The sequence below is a fragment of the Chiloscyllium plagiosum genome, unplaced genomic scaffold (assembly GCF_037043375.1).
Source record: "Chiloscyllium plagiosum isolate Xiang-an unplaced genomic scaffold, Cpla_swu_hap1 HiC_scaffold_9, whole genome shotgun sequence".
NCBI lineage: Eukaryota > Metazoa > Chordata > Chondrichthyes > Orectolobiformes > Hemiscylliidae > Chiloscyllium > Chiloscyllium plagiosum.
In genome coordinates, this window is record NW_028270147.1 from 4845104 (window position 1) to 4859378 (window position 14275).

General features: G+C 45.5%; 1 protein-coding gene across 3 annotated transcripts in view; it reads left to right on the forward strand.

The window, feature by feature from the left end:
* The window catches only part of bcl10 (BCL10 immune signaling adaptor), a 45938-nt gene that overhangs the window by 30720 nt on the left and 943 nt on the right, over positions 1-14275 (forward strand). For all 3 annotated transcript variants that reach the window (XM_043698580.2, XM_043698581.2, XM_087990354.1), the window contains exon 2: positions 13203-13488. In XM_043698580.2, coding sequence (XP_043554515.1) covers positions 13203-13488 — 286 coding nt within the window. The remainder of the gene's footprint in view (positions 1-13202; positions 13489-14275) is intronic.

Below are 14275 nucleotides of genomic sequence, written 5' to 3' on the forward strand. Positions count from 1 at the left end.
CCACTCAGACCCATTTCCCTCTGACTAATGCACCTAACACTATGGGCAATTTAGCATGACCAATTCACCTAACCTGCACATCTTTGGATTGTGGGAGGAAATCCAAGCAGACACGGAGAATGTGCAAACTCCACACAAACAGTCACCTGAGGTTGGAATCGAACCTGGGACCCTGGTACTATGAGGCAGCAGTGCTAACCACTGAGCCACCGTGCCGCTCTATGTTGAGTACTGAGGGAATGCTGCACTGTCGGAGGGTCGGTGCTGAGGGAGTGCCGCATTTCAGAGTGTTGGTGCTGAGGGAGTGCCGCACTGTCGGAGGGTCAGTGCTGAGGGAGTGCCGCACTGTCGGAGGGTTGGTGCTGAGGGAGTGCCGCATTTTCAGAGTGTTGGTGTTGAGGGAGTGCCGCACTGTCGGAGGGTCAGTGCTGAGGGAGTGCTGCACTGTCGGAGAGTCGGTGCTGAGGGAGTGCCGCACTGTCGGAGGGTCAGTGCTGAGGGAGTGCCGCACTGTCGGAGGGTCAATACTAAGGGAATGCTGCACTGTTGGAGGATCAGTGCTGAGGGAGTGCCGCACTGTCAGAGGGTCAGTGCTGAGGGAGTGCTGCACTGTCGGAGAGTCGGTGCTGAGGGAGTGCCGCACTGTCGGAGGGTCAGTGCTGAGGGAGTGCCGCACTGTCGGAGGGTCAATACTAAGGGAATGCTGCACTGTCGGAGGGTCGGTGCTGAGGGAGTGCCGCACTGTCGGAGTGTTGCTGCTGAGGGAGTGCCACATTTTCAGAGTGTTGGTGCTGAGGAAGTCCCACATTGTCAAGGGTCAATGCTGAGGGAGTACTGCAGTTAGCTGCTGCCCTTTGACCATAACTGAGTTCCCATCTGTGTTCTCAGTTGCATTGAACATAAACAGGGGAAGTAATGTGACTAATAGTCATTCCTCCAATAATATCATTGACATGGAATGGTGGGAAAGTTAGATTTTTTTCTGAGTTCACCTGCATTTGTAAAGTATTAGAATCATACAACATGGAAGTAGACCCGCCTCAGGCTGTGTGGAGTTTGCACATTCTCCCCGTGTCTGCGTGGGTTTCCTCCGGGTGCTCCGGTTTCCTCCCACAGTCCAAAGATGTGCAGGTCAGGTGAATTGGCCATGCTAAATTGCCCGTAGTGTTAGGTAAGGGGTAAAGGTAGGGGTATGGGTGGGTTGCGCATCGGCGGGTCGGTGTGGACTTGTTGGGCCGAAGGGCCTGTTTCCACACTGTAAGTAATCTAATCTAATCTAGACCCTTTGAGAATGGAGGATTTGAGCTTTAGGAAGAGGCAGGTTAGGCTGGGATGTTTTCCCTGGAGCATCGGAGGCTGAGGGATGACTTTACAGAGTTTTATAAAATCACGAGGTAATGTGAATGGCAGGTGTCTTTTCCCTAGGGTGGGGGATTTCAAGGTAGGGGTCAGAAAGGCTTAATAAAGACATGAGGGGCAACATCTTTACACAGAGAGCAGTTCACATGTTGGTGATTTCCTTGTGCTTTGGGTAGAGGTGTGGGTTTGCTGTACCTCTTGAGACTTTATATCCTGGTTACAGTATGTAGCTGCTGCTGTTACCTCGGTCATGGAAGGGAGTTGCCTATGTAAGGAATTTATGACAAGGTAATTTTCAGATGTTGGGAGATAATGGTGAACTTTGTGTTGGGGTTTCCTGTCTTCAACGTTGCACTCTCTATCTCACTCAGAGTGCTAATGTGCTCACTGTGTGAGTGTGGAGTGGGGAACCTGGTTCTACTGGGGCATCATCTGGGGTAGGGCAAATATTCCAGGGGATAGGAGAAGCTGGCAGAGTGGCACCAGGTGGTTTGCTCCTCCAGACAGTGAGCAGGGCTGATTGACCTCATTGTAATTCTGTGATCAGATCCAGACTGGTACGAGAGGGAAAGCAAGTCTTTAAGTAACGATTTGGAATTTGACAACTTTACAAACTGAAACAGTCTCGAAGCTGATTGAAGGACACTCCGCAGTTGTAGTTGTTTACTTGTCTGGGATGTCATTAACAGTTATTACATCATGAAAGTGTTTCTTGCCAAGTTAATTAGTCAACTTGATTTTCTGTGATTAGTAGAAGGTGAGTAAGCGGGGATCAACAATCGTCCTCTCTGGATGACTCTCAATGTTTTATACAAACGAACACTGATGTTAAGACTGTTGCTGGGAAGAAGGTGCAGGACAGAGGGAGGGAGTTAAGAGTCCTGGGACACTGAGACTGACTGTGGATTGGCAGCGCGTGGCATCTGTACTGGGACTGGTATGACACGTTTTCCTCAAGCCATTGAAGAGGGTTTGAACTAAATTGGCAGGAATGTGGGAACCAGGAGATAATATCAGGGAAAAATACTGAAAAATGCAATCCCTAACCAAGGGCATTGTGGGTCCACCTACAGCACAATGGACAGTAGTGGCTCATCATCACCCTCTCAAAGGGGCAATTAGGGACAGGCAATAAATGCAGGCCAAGCCAGTGATGCTCACATCTAATGAGTGAATAAAAACCACTGGCATTGTGAAAAGTACAAATAGCTGGAGGTGCAATAAGAGAAACGAAAACATTCTCGGGCAGCACTCAGTGTACAAATACAGACAGTGTAGTAACAGAGATTGATGAGTTACAGATTGCCTTGTGGAAATACTATGTTGTGGCTGTAAAATGGAGAGGACTAGGTGTTTAATATTCCTAGTTGCAGGGATTCAGGAATGGTAGGAGGCAGTATTGTTTATGGGAGCACAAGGCAGTGCTGGAGAAAGAGAATGTGAGGGTTCAGACAGCATTGATGTGGCCGGAGCTGAGGAACAAGATAAGAGCAATGATATTGCTCAGGGTAGCCTATAGACCACTTTCCTGATGAAGGGCTCTGGCCCAAAACGTCGATTTTCCTGCTCCTGGGATGCTGCAAGAAGATGGGTCTGGGTGGGTTGCTCTTCGGAGGGTTGGTTGGGCTGAAGGGCCTGTTTCCACACTGTGGGAAATCTAGTCTAATCTAATCTGCCTGACCTGCTGTGCTTTTCCAGCAACACCCTCCCAACACTGATCTCCAGCATCTGCAGTCCTCTCTGTCTCCCTGGGATGATAGTAATGTGAAGGGGGACAGGAGTTCTTGTAGTGTCCTGCCCAGTGACAAAGGCATTACAAGAGTTGGCTGTGTTGGCAATGGGGTGGGCCAAGTCTCAGTGGGGAAACATTGAGAGGACTGTGATCATTTATGATTGGATTTGTTGCTGATGGTGTAATGAACAGTCCAAGCTTTGAACGATGAACTGGGGGTGAGCCAACTTCAGTGAAGCAACAAGGACTGGAGCCAGGCAGCCGTCCTGAATACAAAAGCAGACAGCACCTTGGGCTTTATAAATAGGGACGTAGAGTACAAGGGGAGGGAGGTGATGTCGAATTTGTACAAGACCCTTGTTAGACCTATACTGGAGTATTGTGTAGGATTCTGGGCAGCGCACTGCAGGAAAGATGTAAAAGCATCGGAAAGGGAGTGGAATAGTGGCTGTAGGGATGAGAAACCTGAGTTACAAGGATAGATTGCAGAAGTTGGGGCTGTTTTCCGTGGAAAGGAGAAGGCTCAGAGAAGATTGGATAGAGGTTTTCCTAACCACGAGGGGCCCCGGATAGAGTGTATTGGGAGAAACTGTTCCCACTCAAAACGATTGACAACAAGAGGGCATGGATTTTGTAACTTGCAAAAGATGCAAACGCGAGATGAGAAAACAATGTTTTCACCCAGTGAGAGTCTGGAATACAGTGACTGGAAACGTGGTGGAGGCAAGTCTAGGAGGGGTACTGGGTGGCGGTTTAAAGGGTATGAGGAAAGTACAGGAGAACGGCACTAAGTCATTGAGAGTTAGTGCAGACCTGATGGGTTGAATGGCCTCCTGTACTGTAAGGATTCTGTGAAGAAGGCCATTAGCTCACCATGTTTGCCCTTTATGAGTGATGGGCACACGACATTGATATCAAGTTTGAAAGGAAAGTTCTTAGATATTGGTGAAGTCACCCTTCACAGGCTTGGAAATAAATTGGCCTCTGAAAACAAGGCTGAGCTGTGAATGATAAACTGAGAGACTAACAGTGGGAAGTGTTGAAGGAATAATTTGATACATAGTGAAAGGACATGGCTGCATTGCAGGGTAATACTTTTGATGATAATACCCAGAGAAGGAGAGGAACAGACAGAGTGTACAAGTATAAAACAAAAGCAGCAAATGGGGTCAAAGGTGAGAGAATGATAAAAAGACAAAATTAATGGCTGTTTATCATAGAATCATAGAATCCCTACAGTGTGGAACAGGCCATTTGGCCCATTGAGTCCACACTGACCCTCTGAAGAGCATCCCACCCACCCTCACTCTATCCCTGTAACCCTGCATTTCCCATGGCCAATCCACCCTGACCTGCACATCTTTGGACTGTGGGAGGAAACTGAAGCACCCGGAGGAAACCCACACAGACACGGGGAGAATGTGCAAACTCCACACAGACAGTCGCCTGAGGCTGGAATTCAACCTGCTGCCCTGTCGCTGAGAGGCAGTAGTGAGCAAAGAATAATACAGTATAGGAACAGGCCCTTCAGTCCTCCAAGGCTGCGCAGGCACATTCTGCCCTTCCACACTAAAACAATCTTCAGTTCCAGGATCTGTATCCCTCTATTCCCTTCTATTCATGGATCCGTCCAGGTGCTTCTTGAATGCTGCTATTGTGTCTGCTTCCACCATCTCCTCTGAGAGGCGCTTACAGGTCGAAGTTGGAAGGGCAGAAGGAGAGAGAGTCTGCAGTCTGTTTCCACATAGCTCACTGCTGAACTGACTGAAACAAGATTTCAGCTTTTAGGACTGACCACTCCCTTTTCAATATTCAGGTAACTTTTAAAACATGTAAGCTATGGCCTAACATCTCATCTGTTTACGTAGAAACAAAACGGCCTCTCAATACCCTTTCCATCTCTGTACCAAACAGTCATTTCGGAGTTTTACGAACGCTCTGAAAAGAAGCAGAGGATACAGTATCCGTGAGAAAAGGAACAGCTTTCCAAAAAAAAGGACCAGCTTTGTGACACCTATCCATGCCCCTCATGATTTTATAAACCTCTATAAGGTCATCCCTCAGCCTCTGACTCTCCAGAGAAAACAGCCCCAGCCTATTCAGCCTCTCCCTGTAGCTCAAATCCTCCAACCCTAGCAACATCCTTGTAAATCTTTTCTGAATCCTTTCAAGTTTCACAACATTCCTCCGATAGAAAGGAGACCAGAATTGCACGCAATATTCCAATAGTGATCTAGCTAACATCCTGTACAACCACAATATGACCTCTCAACGCTTGTACGCAATACTCTGACCAATAAAGGAAAGCATACCAAATGTCGTCTTCACCATCATCTCTACCTGCGATTCTACTTTCAAGGAACTATGAACCTGCACTCCAAGGTCTCTTTGTTCAGCAACATTCCCTAGGACCTTACGATTAAGTGGATAAGTCCTGCTCTGATTTGCTTTTCCAAAATGCAGCACCTCGCATTTATCTAAATTAAACTCCATCTGTCACTCCTCAGCCCATTGGCCCATCTGATTAAGATCCTGTTGTAATTTGAGGTAACCCTCTTTGCTGTCCACTACACCTCCAATTTTGGTGTCATCTGCAAACTTACTAACTATACCACCTATGTTCACATCCAAATCATTTGTATAAATGACGAAAAGTACTGATAAAGTTTTGGGAATTCAACAGCTAATGTTCGATTATAAGGGCCGAACATAATGTTTTAGGGCATTGAGAATTCAACAGTTAAAAAAAACCTCTATTATATTGGCTTACTATGATGTTGACTGTGTGCCCACCCTCTGGTAGGCTGAGACCGGAAATCACTGGCTCTGTCAGAACTGTAGGAATTGTCTGGAGCCATAGGTGTGTATTTTGCCCTCAGTTCTCGGGCAAAGCTGTTTGGTCCTTGGGTAAGACTGTCAGCCTTGGCTATAGATCTTATTAACTGCCTCCTGTTCCTATTAACATACTTCCTCACCTATTAATAAGTGTTTGCGAAGACAAATAATGAGAATAATACTGGATCTTATTATCTACATCCCTACCTATTAACACAAGATTGTGAATAATACAGTAACAGGCTCATGTAAATAATTCGGTATTTGTCAGAGGAAGATAGCATTACTAGTCATTGTAAAATTGAGAAATACCTGTTTTTAACAATATAATAGCAATCAGCCATGTGATATTAAGAACTTTGTATTAGTCACACCCGAACAAGATATAAAGCATACTGATAAGTATGTACCTGTCTGGCAGGGAGGAAGTTGTTGAGCACAGGAGCCATAGTTTATTTAAGAAGTTGAATCTCTTGTCAAGAGGAAGAAGAAGGCTTATGTTAGGATAAGATGTGAAGGCTCAGTTAGAGCGCTTGAGAGTTCCAGGTTAGCCAGAAGAACCTAAAGAGGGAGCCAAGAGGAGACATGAGAAGTCATTGGCAGATAGGATCAAGGAAAACCCTAAAGATTTCTATAGCTTTATCAGGAATAAAAGAACGATTAGAGTAAGATTACAGTCAACAGTGTGTTGCTGGAAAAGCACAGCAGGTCAGGCAGCATCCGAGGAGCAGGAGAATCGTCGTTTCAGGCTGGAGCCCTTCATTATGACCTGATGAAGGGCTTTTGCCCGAAACGTCGATTCTCCTGCTCCACGGATGCTGCCTGACCTGCTGTGCTTTACCAGCACCACTCTGATCTAAACTTTGGTTTCCAGCATCTGCAATCCTCACTTTTGCCGAGATGGGATTGAGGTTCACAAGGAGGAGGTGTTAGCAATTCTGGAAAGTATGAAAATAGATAAGTCCCCTGGGCAGGATGGGATTTATCCTAGGATTCTCTGGGAAGCCAGGGATGAGAATGCCGAGCCTTTGGCTTTGATCTTTATGTCATCATTGTCTACAGGAGTACTGCCAGAAAACTGGAGGATGGCTAATGGTTGTCCTCTGTTCAAGAAGGGGAGTAGAGACAACCCTGGTAATTATAGATCAGTGACCCTTACTTCGGTTGTGGGTAAAGTGTTGGAAAAGGTTATAAGAGATAGGATTTGCAATCATCTAGAGAGGAGTAAGTTGATTAGGGATAGTCAACACTGTTTTGTGAAGGGTAGGGCGTGCCTCACAAACCTTAGTGAGTTCTTTGAGAAGGTGACCAAACAGGTGGATGAGGGTAAAGCGGTTGATGTGGCCTATGTGGATTTCAGTAAGGTGTTCACTAATGTTCCCCGCGGTAGGCTACTGCACAAGTTCCCTGATGAAGGGCTTTTGCCCAAAGCATCAATTTTCCTGCTCCTCGGATACTGCCTGACCTGCTGTGCTTTTCCAGCAGCACTCTGATCTTGACCACTGCACAAAATACGGAGGGCATGGGATTGAAGGTGATTTAGTTGATTGGATCAGAAATTGGCGAACTGAAAAAAGACAGAGTGTGGTGGTTGATGGGAAATGTTCATCCTGGAGTTCAGTTACTAGTGGGGTACCGCAAGGATCTGTTTTGGGGCCACTACTGTTTGTCATTTTTATGAATGAGGGCATAGAACAATGGGTGAGTAAATTTGTGGATGACACTAAGGTCAGTAGAGTTGTGGATAGTGATGAAGGATGTTGTAGGTTACAGAGGGACATAGATAAGCTGCAGAACTGAGCTGAGAGGTGGCAAATGGAGTTTAATGTGGAAAAGTGTGAGGTGATTCACTTTGGTCGGAGTAACCGGAATGCAAAGCATTGGGCTAATGGTAAGATTCTTGGTAGTGTAGATGAGCAGAGAGGTCTCGGTGTCCATTAACACAGATCCCTGAAAGTTGCCACCAAGGTTGATAGGGTTGTTAAGAAGGCATATGGTGTGTTTGCTTTTATTGGTAGAGGGATTGAGTTTCGGAGCCATGTGGTCATGCTGCAGCTGTACAAAACCCTGGTGCGGCCACACTTGCAGTATTGCCTACAGTTCTGGTCACCGCATTATAGGAGGGATGTGGAAGCTTTGGAAAGGGTTCACTGGGATGTTGCCTGGTTTGGAGGGAAGATAGTATGAGGAAAGGCTGAGGGACTTGTGGCTGTGTTTGTTAGAGAGAAGAAGGTTGACAGGTGACTTAATTGAGACATGTAAGATAATCAGAGGGTTAGATAGATTGGACAGTGAGAGCCTTTTTCCTCGGATGGTGATGGCTACCACGAGGGGACATAGCTTTAAATTGAGGGGTGATAGATATAGGACAGATGTCAGAGGTAGTTTCTTTACTCAAAGAGTACGAGGGGCATGGAATGCTCTGCACAAGTAATAGACTCACCAACATTAAGGGCATTAAAATGATCATTGGATAGGCATATGGATGAGATTGGAATAGTGTAGATTAAATGGGCTTCAGATTGGTTCCACAGGTCGGCACAACATCGAGGGCTGAAGGGCCTGTACTGCGCTGTAATATTCTATGTTCTATGCTATGTGTAATGTACGGAGATTCATTGAGGGTACCACCACAAGAAGACTGTAAGACTCCTTTGGTATCACCCAAAATCTCTCGCCGGCTATCTAGGAATAAAGGTTTGTTTCCCTTTAAACTGAAATTTGTGTCATCCGGAATTAAGAGTCCATATTTGGTGCTGTGACCCGGGATCTCAACATTGGGAACGTCTCGCTGGGCTGAGTAAGTGACTTGAAATTTTGAATCGAACAGATCAGAGTGGTAAGGGTGCCCCAGGCGTTTTACTCCAGACCACTCCTTGTGTTCGGCTAGACAACCTGTTCCTCGCCCAGTGCAACTGGTACCTTGAAAAGATCAAATGAACCACCTGAACCCAGCTTGTAGGTCGGGACAGTTTTGCCTGATTGCTGTAGGTTGCTGTGGGGCTACTCTGTATTTATCCTGTAATAAAACGTTGTGAGTGGGGAACTGGTCGTCACTACCTGATGGATTCAGTTTAGGGAGCTGTCTCTTTCAGATTTGGCAGGCAGAAATTAACATACAATAGGAAAGAGGGCAGGCTCAGTAAATTTCTCACCCCACAGTATTGATATGGCTGATGGAAATTGTTCATAGAAGAACAAGGAGTCATAAGGTAAAATGGGACAGTATCTTTATGTAGTTGGGAAGTGGAACAAGCTGTGAGAAAATACCTGATCGGGAAAATGGTTATAGGCCCTTCTGAGAGATCGGTCATTTTGGTAAATTGTTTGTGTGAATTGGGCAACTTGGTAAATTGTTATATGCAAATTAAAGGACGTCCAGTTTGAATGAGTGATTGTGATCGTATGTGTAGTGAAAGCTTTCATTTGAATGGTGAATTGATTCCAAAATTTTATCTGTAGTGACAGGCCTCCAGTCTGAAAAACAACCCTCGACCACCACCCTCTGTCTTCTACCTTTGAGCCAGTTCTGGATCCAAATGGCTAGTTCTCCCTGTATTCCATGAGATCGAACCTTGCTCACCAGTCTCCCATGGGGAACCTTGTCGAACACCTTACTGAAGTCCATATAGATCACGTCTACCACTCTGCCCTCATCAATCCTCTTTGTTACTTCTTCAAAAAACTCAACCAAGTTCATGACACATGATTTCCCATGCACAAAGCCGTGTTGACTATCCCTAATCAGTCCTTGCCTTTCCAAATACATGTACATCCTGTCCCTCAGGATTCCCTCCAACTACTTGCCCACCACCAAGGTCAGGCTCACCAGTCTCTGGGGAGTTGAGAGTTAAAAATAACAAAGCTAAAATTTTTTTCAACATTTGTTTTTCGGTTTTAGGAATCACTGGGTAGGTGGAGTTGAGATAAAAATTAACTAACATCCAATGAAATTGTAGAACAGTCCATGAGGGCTGTATGGTCACGTGCTGATTCTAACACCCAACTTTCAAAGTATTTTATACAGCAGTGGCAATGAGCTCAGAACATCTCAGGGAGAGCAGTCAAACCAGTGCAGCACCGTTGGAAATGAAGGCACTGCTGTAACATAGGAAATAATTAACATTTCGATAAATAATTAACATTGTGCGAACCAAGTAAAAGAGTGAGACAATTTGGAGAATGTTTCCACTGAGTATATGGCCAGGGTGTGCACTGAGATATGTGACTCTGGATGAAGTCATATTTGGCACAAAATGATGGGAATTTATAGCAAAAAACCCCCACAAAACTGTGATGCAAAGGAAGTGCAAGGAAGCCAGTCTGTGTACCTGAAGCTGTCTGTCCTGCTGGCCTTGTTTAAGGAGCTTTTAAATACCTCAGCCTCAGACCGAGGCTCTCGGACACCTGCCCTCATCACTCGGGTCATTTGGGGTCAGGTTTGCTTTGATAACAATCCTCGGACATGTCAAAAGCACAATATAAATGCATGTTGTTGCTCAGTGACCTTAAACTATCACCCCATGAATTACCCATGTAGCAAATTTCACACAATTTGTATGGTGTGATGAGCAGTGTCTAATATTATCAGCAGCGCAATGACCCTTCCAGGTTTATCAAAGATCTGAGTGTTGTTTAGCACAATGCTTGATATGTTGGCTGTCTCAGTTTAGAACTTGTTTGGCAAAAAATTTGAGTAAAATTCTTAAATATTGACTGTCTTTTGTAATACAAGCTGCAAACGACTAGTGTTCAGAATCCCATGTTTATTCTTTGTGCTGTGCCATGTTAATTTGGTATTTTCTGATGCCAAGGGAGTTTCCCTCTACGTTCAAAATAACTCACTCTCTGAAAGGTGGAAGTAATTTGCATGTGTATAAAGCAGCTTTGAGATATTGGTTGAGATGTGAAGCATAAATATCACTTCTGAGTATGTTTCTGTGCATGTGAGTCATTTCAGAAGTGTCCCTTGAAGTTAAAGTTCGCATCACAAAGTATATAGAACACAAAGACGCTATTCCACTGTTTTGTTTTCCACTCCTCTTCGTCTTACTCAATCAGCATATTCCTCACTTTCAAGTATTACAGAAAAGCAAGACGCAATGCCATAGTGCATATTGTACTGATCAGGACAAACGCAGCAATGCCCCAAATGTCAATTTCACCGAGAAGACATGAGCCACGGAATGACACAAAATTGTTTGTTAGTTTAGCTGTTAGCCAGCATTTGTGATCCATCCCTAATTGCTATGGAGCCATTTGGTTTGCTTCACTATTCCAGGTGGCATTAAGAGTCAGCCATGGTCTGGAGTCGCATGTAGGCCAGACCTGGTGAGGATGACAGATTTCCTTCCCTAAAGGACATTAGTGGAACAGGTGGGTTGTAATAACAAGAGGCGGTGGTCGCGTGGTTGCCATTAAACTTAGCATTTAATTCCAGGTTTTATTGAATTCAGATTTCACCATCTGCCGCAGTGGGAATTGAACGGAGGACATTATTTCCTGGGGTTCTGGATGACTAATCCAGCCAATTTACCACTGTGCTGTCACCCCCTTCATTGCCTCTGATACAATTCTGATGAGTTTAACTCCTCCGATATCCTTCCTGAGGGATGGTCACAATCTGGGCAGTGCTGTCTGGTTGAGTTTTTTTTCTTACATTTGTACACAGGATGTGAGCATCAGTGGTTGGACCAGCCATTATTACCCATCCCTAAGTGCCTTTGAGAAGGTATTGGTGAGCTGCCTTCTTGAACGGCTGCTGTTTTTGTGATGTGGACATCCCCACCATGCTGTTTGGATGGAGATTCCAGCAGTTTGTCCCAGCAATGTGAAAGGACTGGTGAAACATTTCCAAGTGCAGGCAGCTGAGTGCGTTGGAGAGGAAGTTGTAGGTGGCAGTGTTCCCATGGGTCTACTACCTCTGTCCATGTTGGTGATAAACGTGGCTGATTGGAAGGTGCTGTCAAAGGAATCTCAGTGAGTTCCTGTACTGACTCCTGGAAATGGGGCATTCAGCTTGCAACTAGGCATCGCTGGTAGATAGAGTTAATGTTGAAACAGCTCCACGTACTTGTATTACACTTCCAGAACTCTGTATTCCTACTTGCTTGAAACAAAGACCACATTTTCATTCATTTTTAAACTTATTTTTATGCCTGTCCCCTCCTTGTTTTTAATTTTTTGTTTTGCTATGGTCCTGAGCCTCAATTCTGACCGGGGTCTGATCGGTCTCCAGATTGGATGGGCCAAATGGCCTAAGTCTGCAGCACTGCTGCCTCACAGGGCCAGGGGCCCGGGTTCGATTCCAGCCTCGGGCGACTGTGTCTGTGTGGGGTTTGTGCTTTCTCCCATGTCTGCGTGGATTTCCTCTCACAGACTAAAGATGTGCAGGTTAGGGTGGATTGGCCATGGGAAATGCAGGGTTACAGGGACAGGGTAGGGGAGTGGATCTGGATGGGATGCTCTTCAGAAGGTTGATTTGGGTTCGATGGGCCGAATGGCCAGCTTCCACACTGTAGGGATTCTATGAAGGTCTGTATATTATTACAGCCTATCCTGTCCTACGCACACTGTTGGGAAATCCTGTATTGTAACTGTGTGAAAGGTCAGGAGCACCAGAAAATTATCAAGAATTGGGAAGTTTTAACAACCTGAGCAGGAAGAAAAGGGTTGACAGCAATAAGACATTCTGAGTCATGGAGTCATACAGCATGGAAACAGACCCTTCATGTCCTTTTTAAGCTTCTCTCCACTAAGTTAGATCTCATTCATCTTAGTTCACGTCTCTGAGTTTAGTTCATGTCTCTGAGGTTTAGTTCCTGCGCGGTGTTACTAACAAGAAAAGTCAATTTCCTGAAACAAACCAGAAGGAGAGAGTTGTCCCTGAGTTGAATTTATGATCAAATCAGAGAAAAACGAGAGAGCGATACTTTTCAAGGAGGAGTGAAGCTTTGCTTAAGGAAAGTAAAACACTCATTATCCGAAGAGTAACCCACCCAGACCCATTTCCCTCTGACTGACACGCCTGGCCATCTCTGGACTGTGGGAGGAGACTGGAGCACCCGGAGGAAACCCGCACAGACGTGGGGAGAATGTGCAAACACCACACAGACAGTCGCTCTTTTCAATCTTTATTTGATGCTCGTGAGGATTCCTCTCAAAGCTGATCAGCTCCAATGAGACAGATGCTATGTTAAATGAGCAGCAACAGGGGTTAGGGTTTGTCTGGAAGCATTGAGTGTATTTGCTAACGTGATTCTACTCTTGACTGCAGGTTTTAGAGAAACTGAGGCCGTACTTGTGTGAGAAAGTCATTGCAGAAAGACATTTTGATTACCTGCGGGCAAAAAGGATATTGTCTAAGGAAGATACAGAGGACATTTCCTCCCAGGTACTGAATAGACGAAAGACTGGAAAGTTGCTGGATTACCTGGCAGAGAACCCGAAAGGCCTGGACACTCTGATCAACTCCATCAGGCGAGAGGGCACGCAGAACTTCCTGGTTCAGAGAATAACAGACGAGGTGCAGAAGATTAAAAACGAAAAGCTGATCCAGAAAGGTAAAAAGAAATAGACTTTCCGGTTCTCCCATCCCATCAAAGGATGCTGTTCTCTTTGCAAAGAGTGGAACCTCCAACATAGTTCAATAACTCAAAAGTTTTTTTTTATCATTGTGCTTGCTGTGTCCAGCCAGCATTCCCCCTTTACTGTCATTTTGAATCAATTGCGCAAATTCAGTGCAAATTCCAAAGTGCAAAACAACAGTGAAGCCATGGGGAGTTGTTGGATGGGAAAGGTTTAGAGGGATATGGGCCAAATGCAGGCATAAGGGACAGTTGGACCAAAGAATCATACAGCACAGAAACAGACCCCTATGGCTTGGGTCTGCTGAGGTTAGATTAGCTTCCCTACAGTGTGGAAATAGGCCCTTCAGCCCAACAAGTCTACACTGACCCTCCGAAGAGTAACCCGCCCAGACCCATTTCCCTCTGACTGACGCGCCTAACACTGCGGTTTAGCATGGCCGATTCAATCTTTGGACTGTGGGAGGAGACCGGAGCACCCGGAGGAAACCCGCACAGACGTGGGGAGAATGTGCAAACACCACGCAGTCACCCGAGGCTGGAATTGAACCTGGGACCCTGGCGCTGTGAGACAGCAGTGCTAACCACTGAGCCACCGTGCCGCCCAAGTTGAGATATTACCAGACTCTGGCTAGTTGGATTGAAAATCTGGCTTTTTTGAGCTTCTTCTCTAGATATAATGCTTTTATTAGATTAACATTCCTCAAATATTCTTTTCCTGTTAAACAATTTAATTGTAAACTGTGTAGAATCAGTATTCATT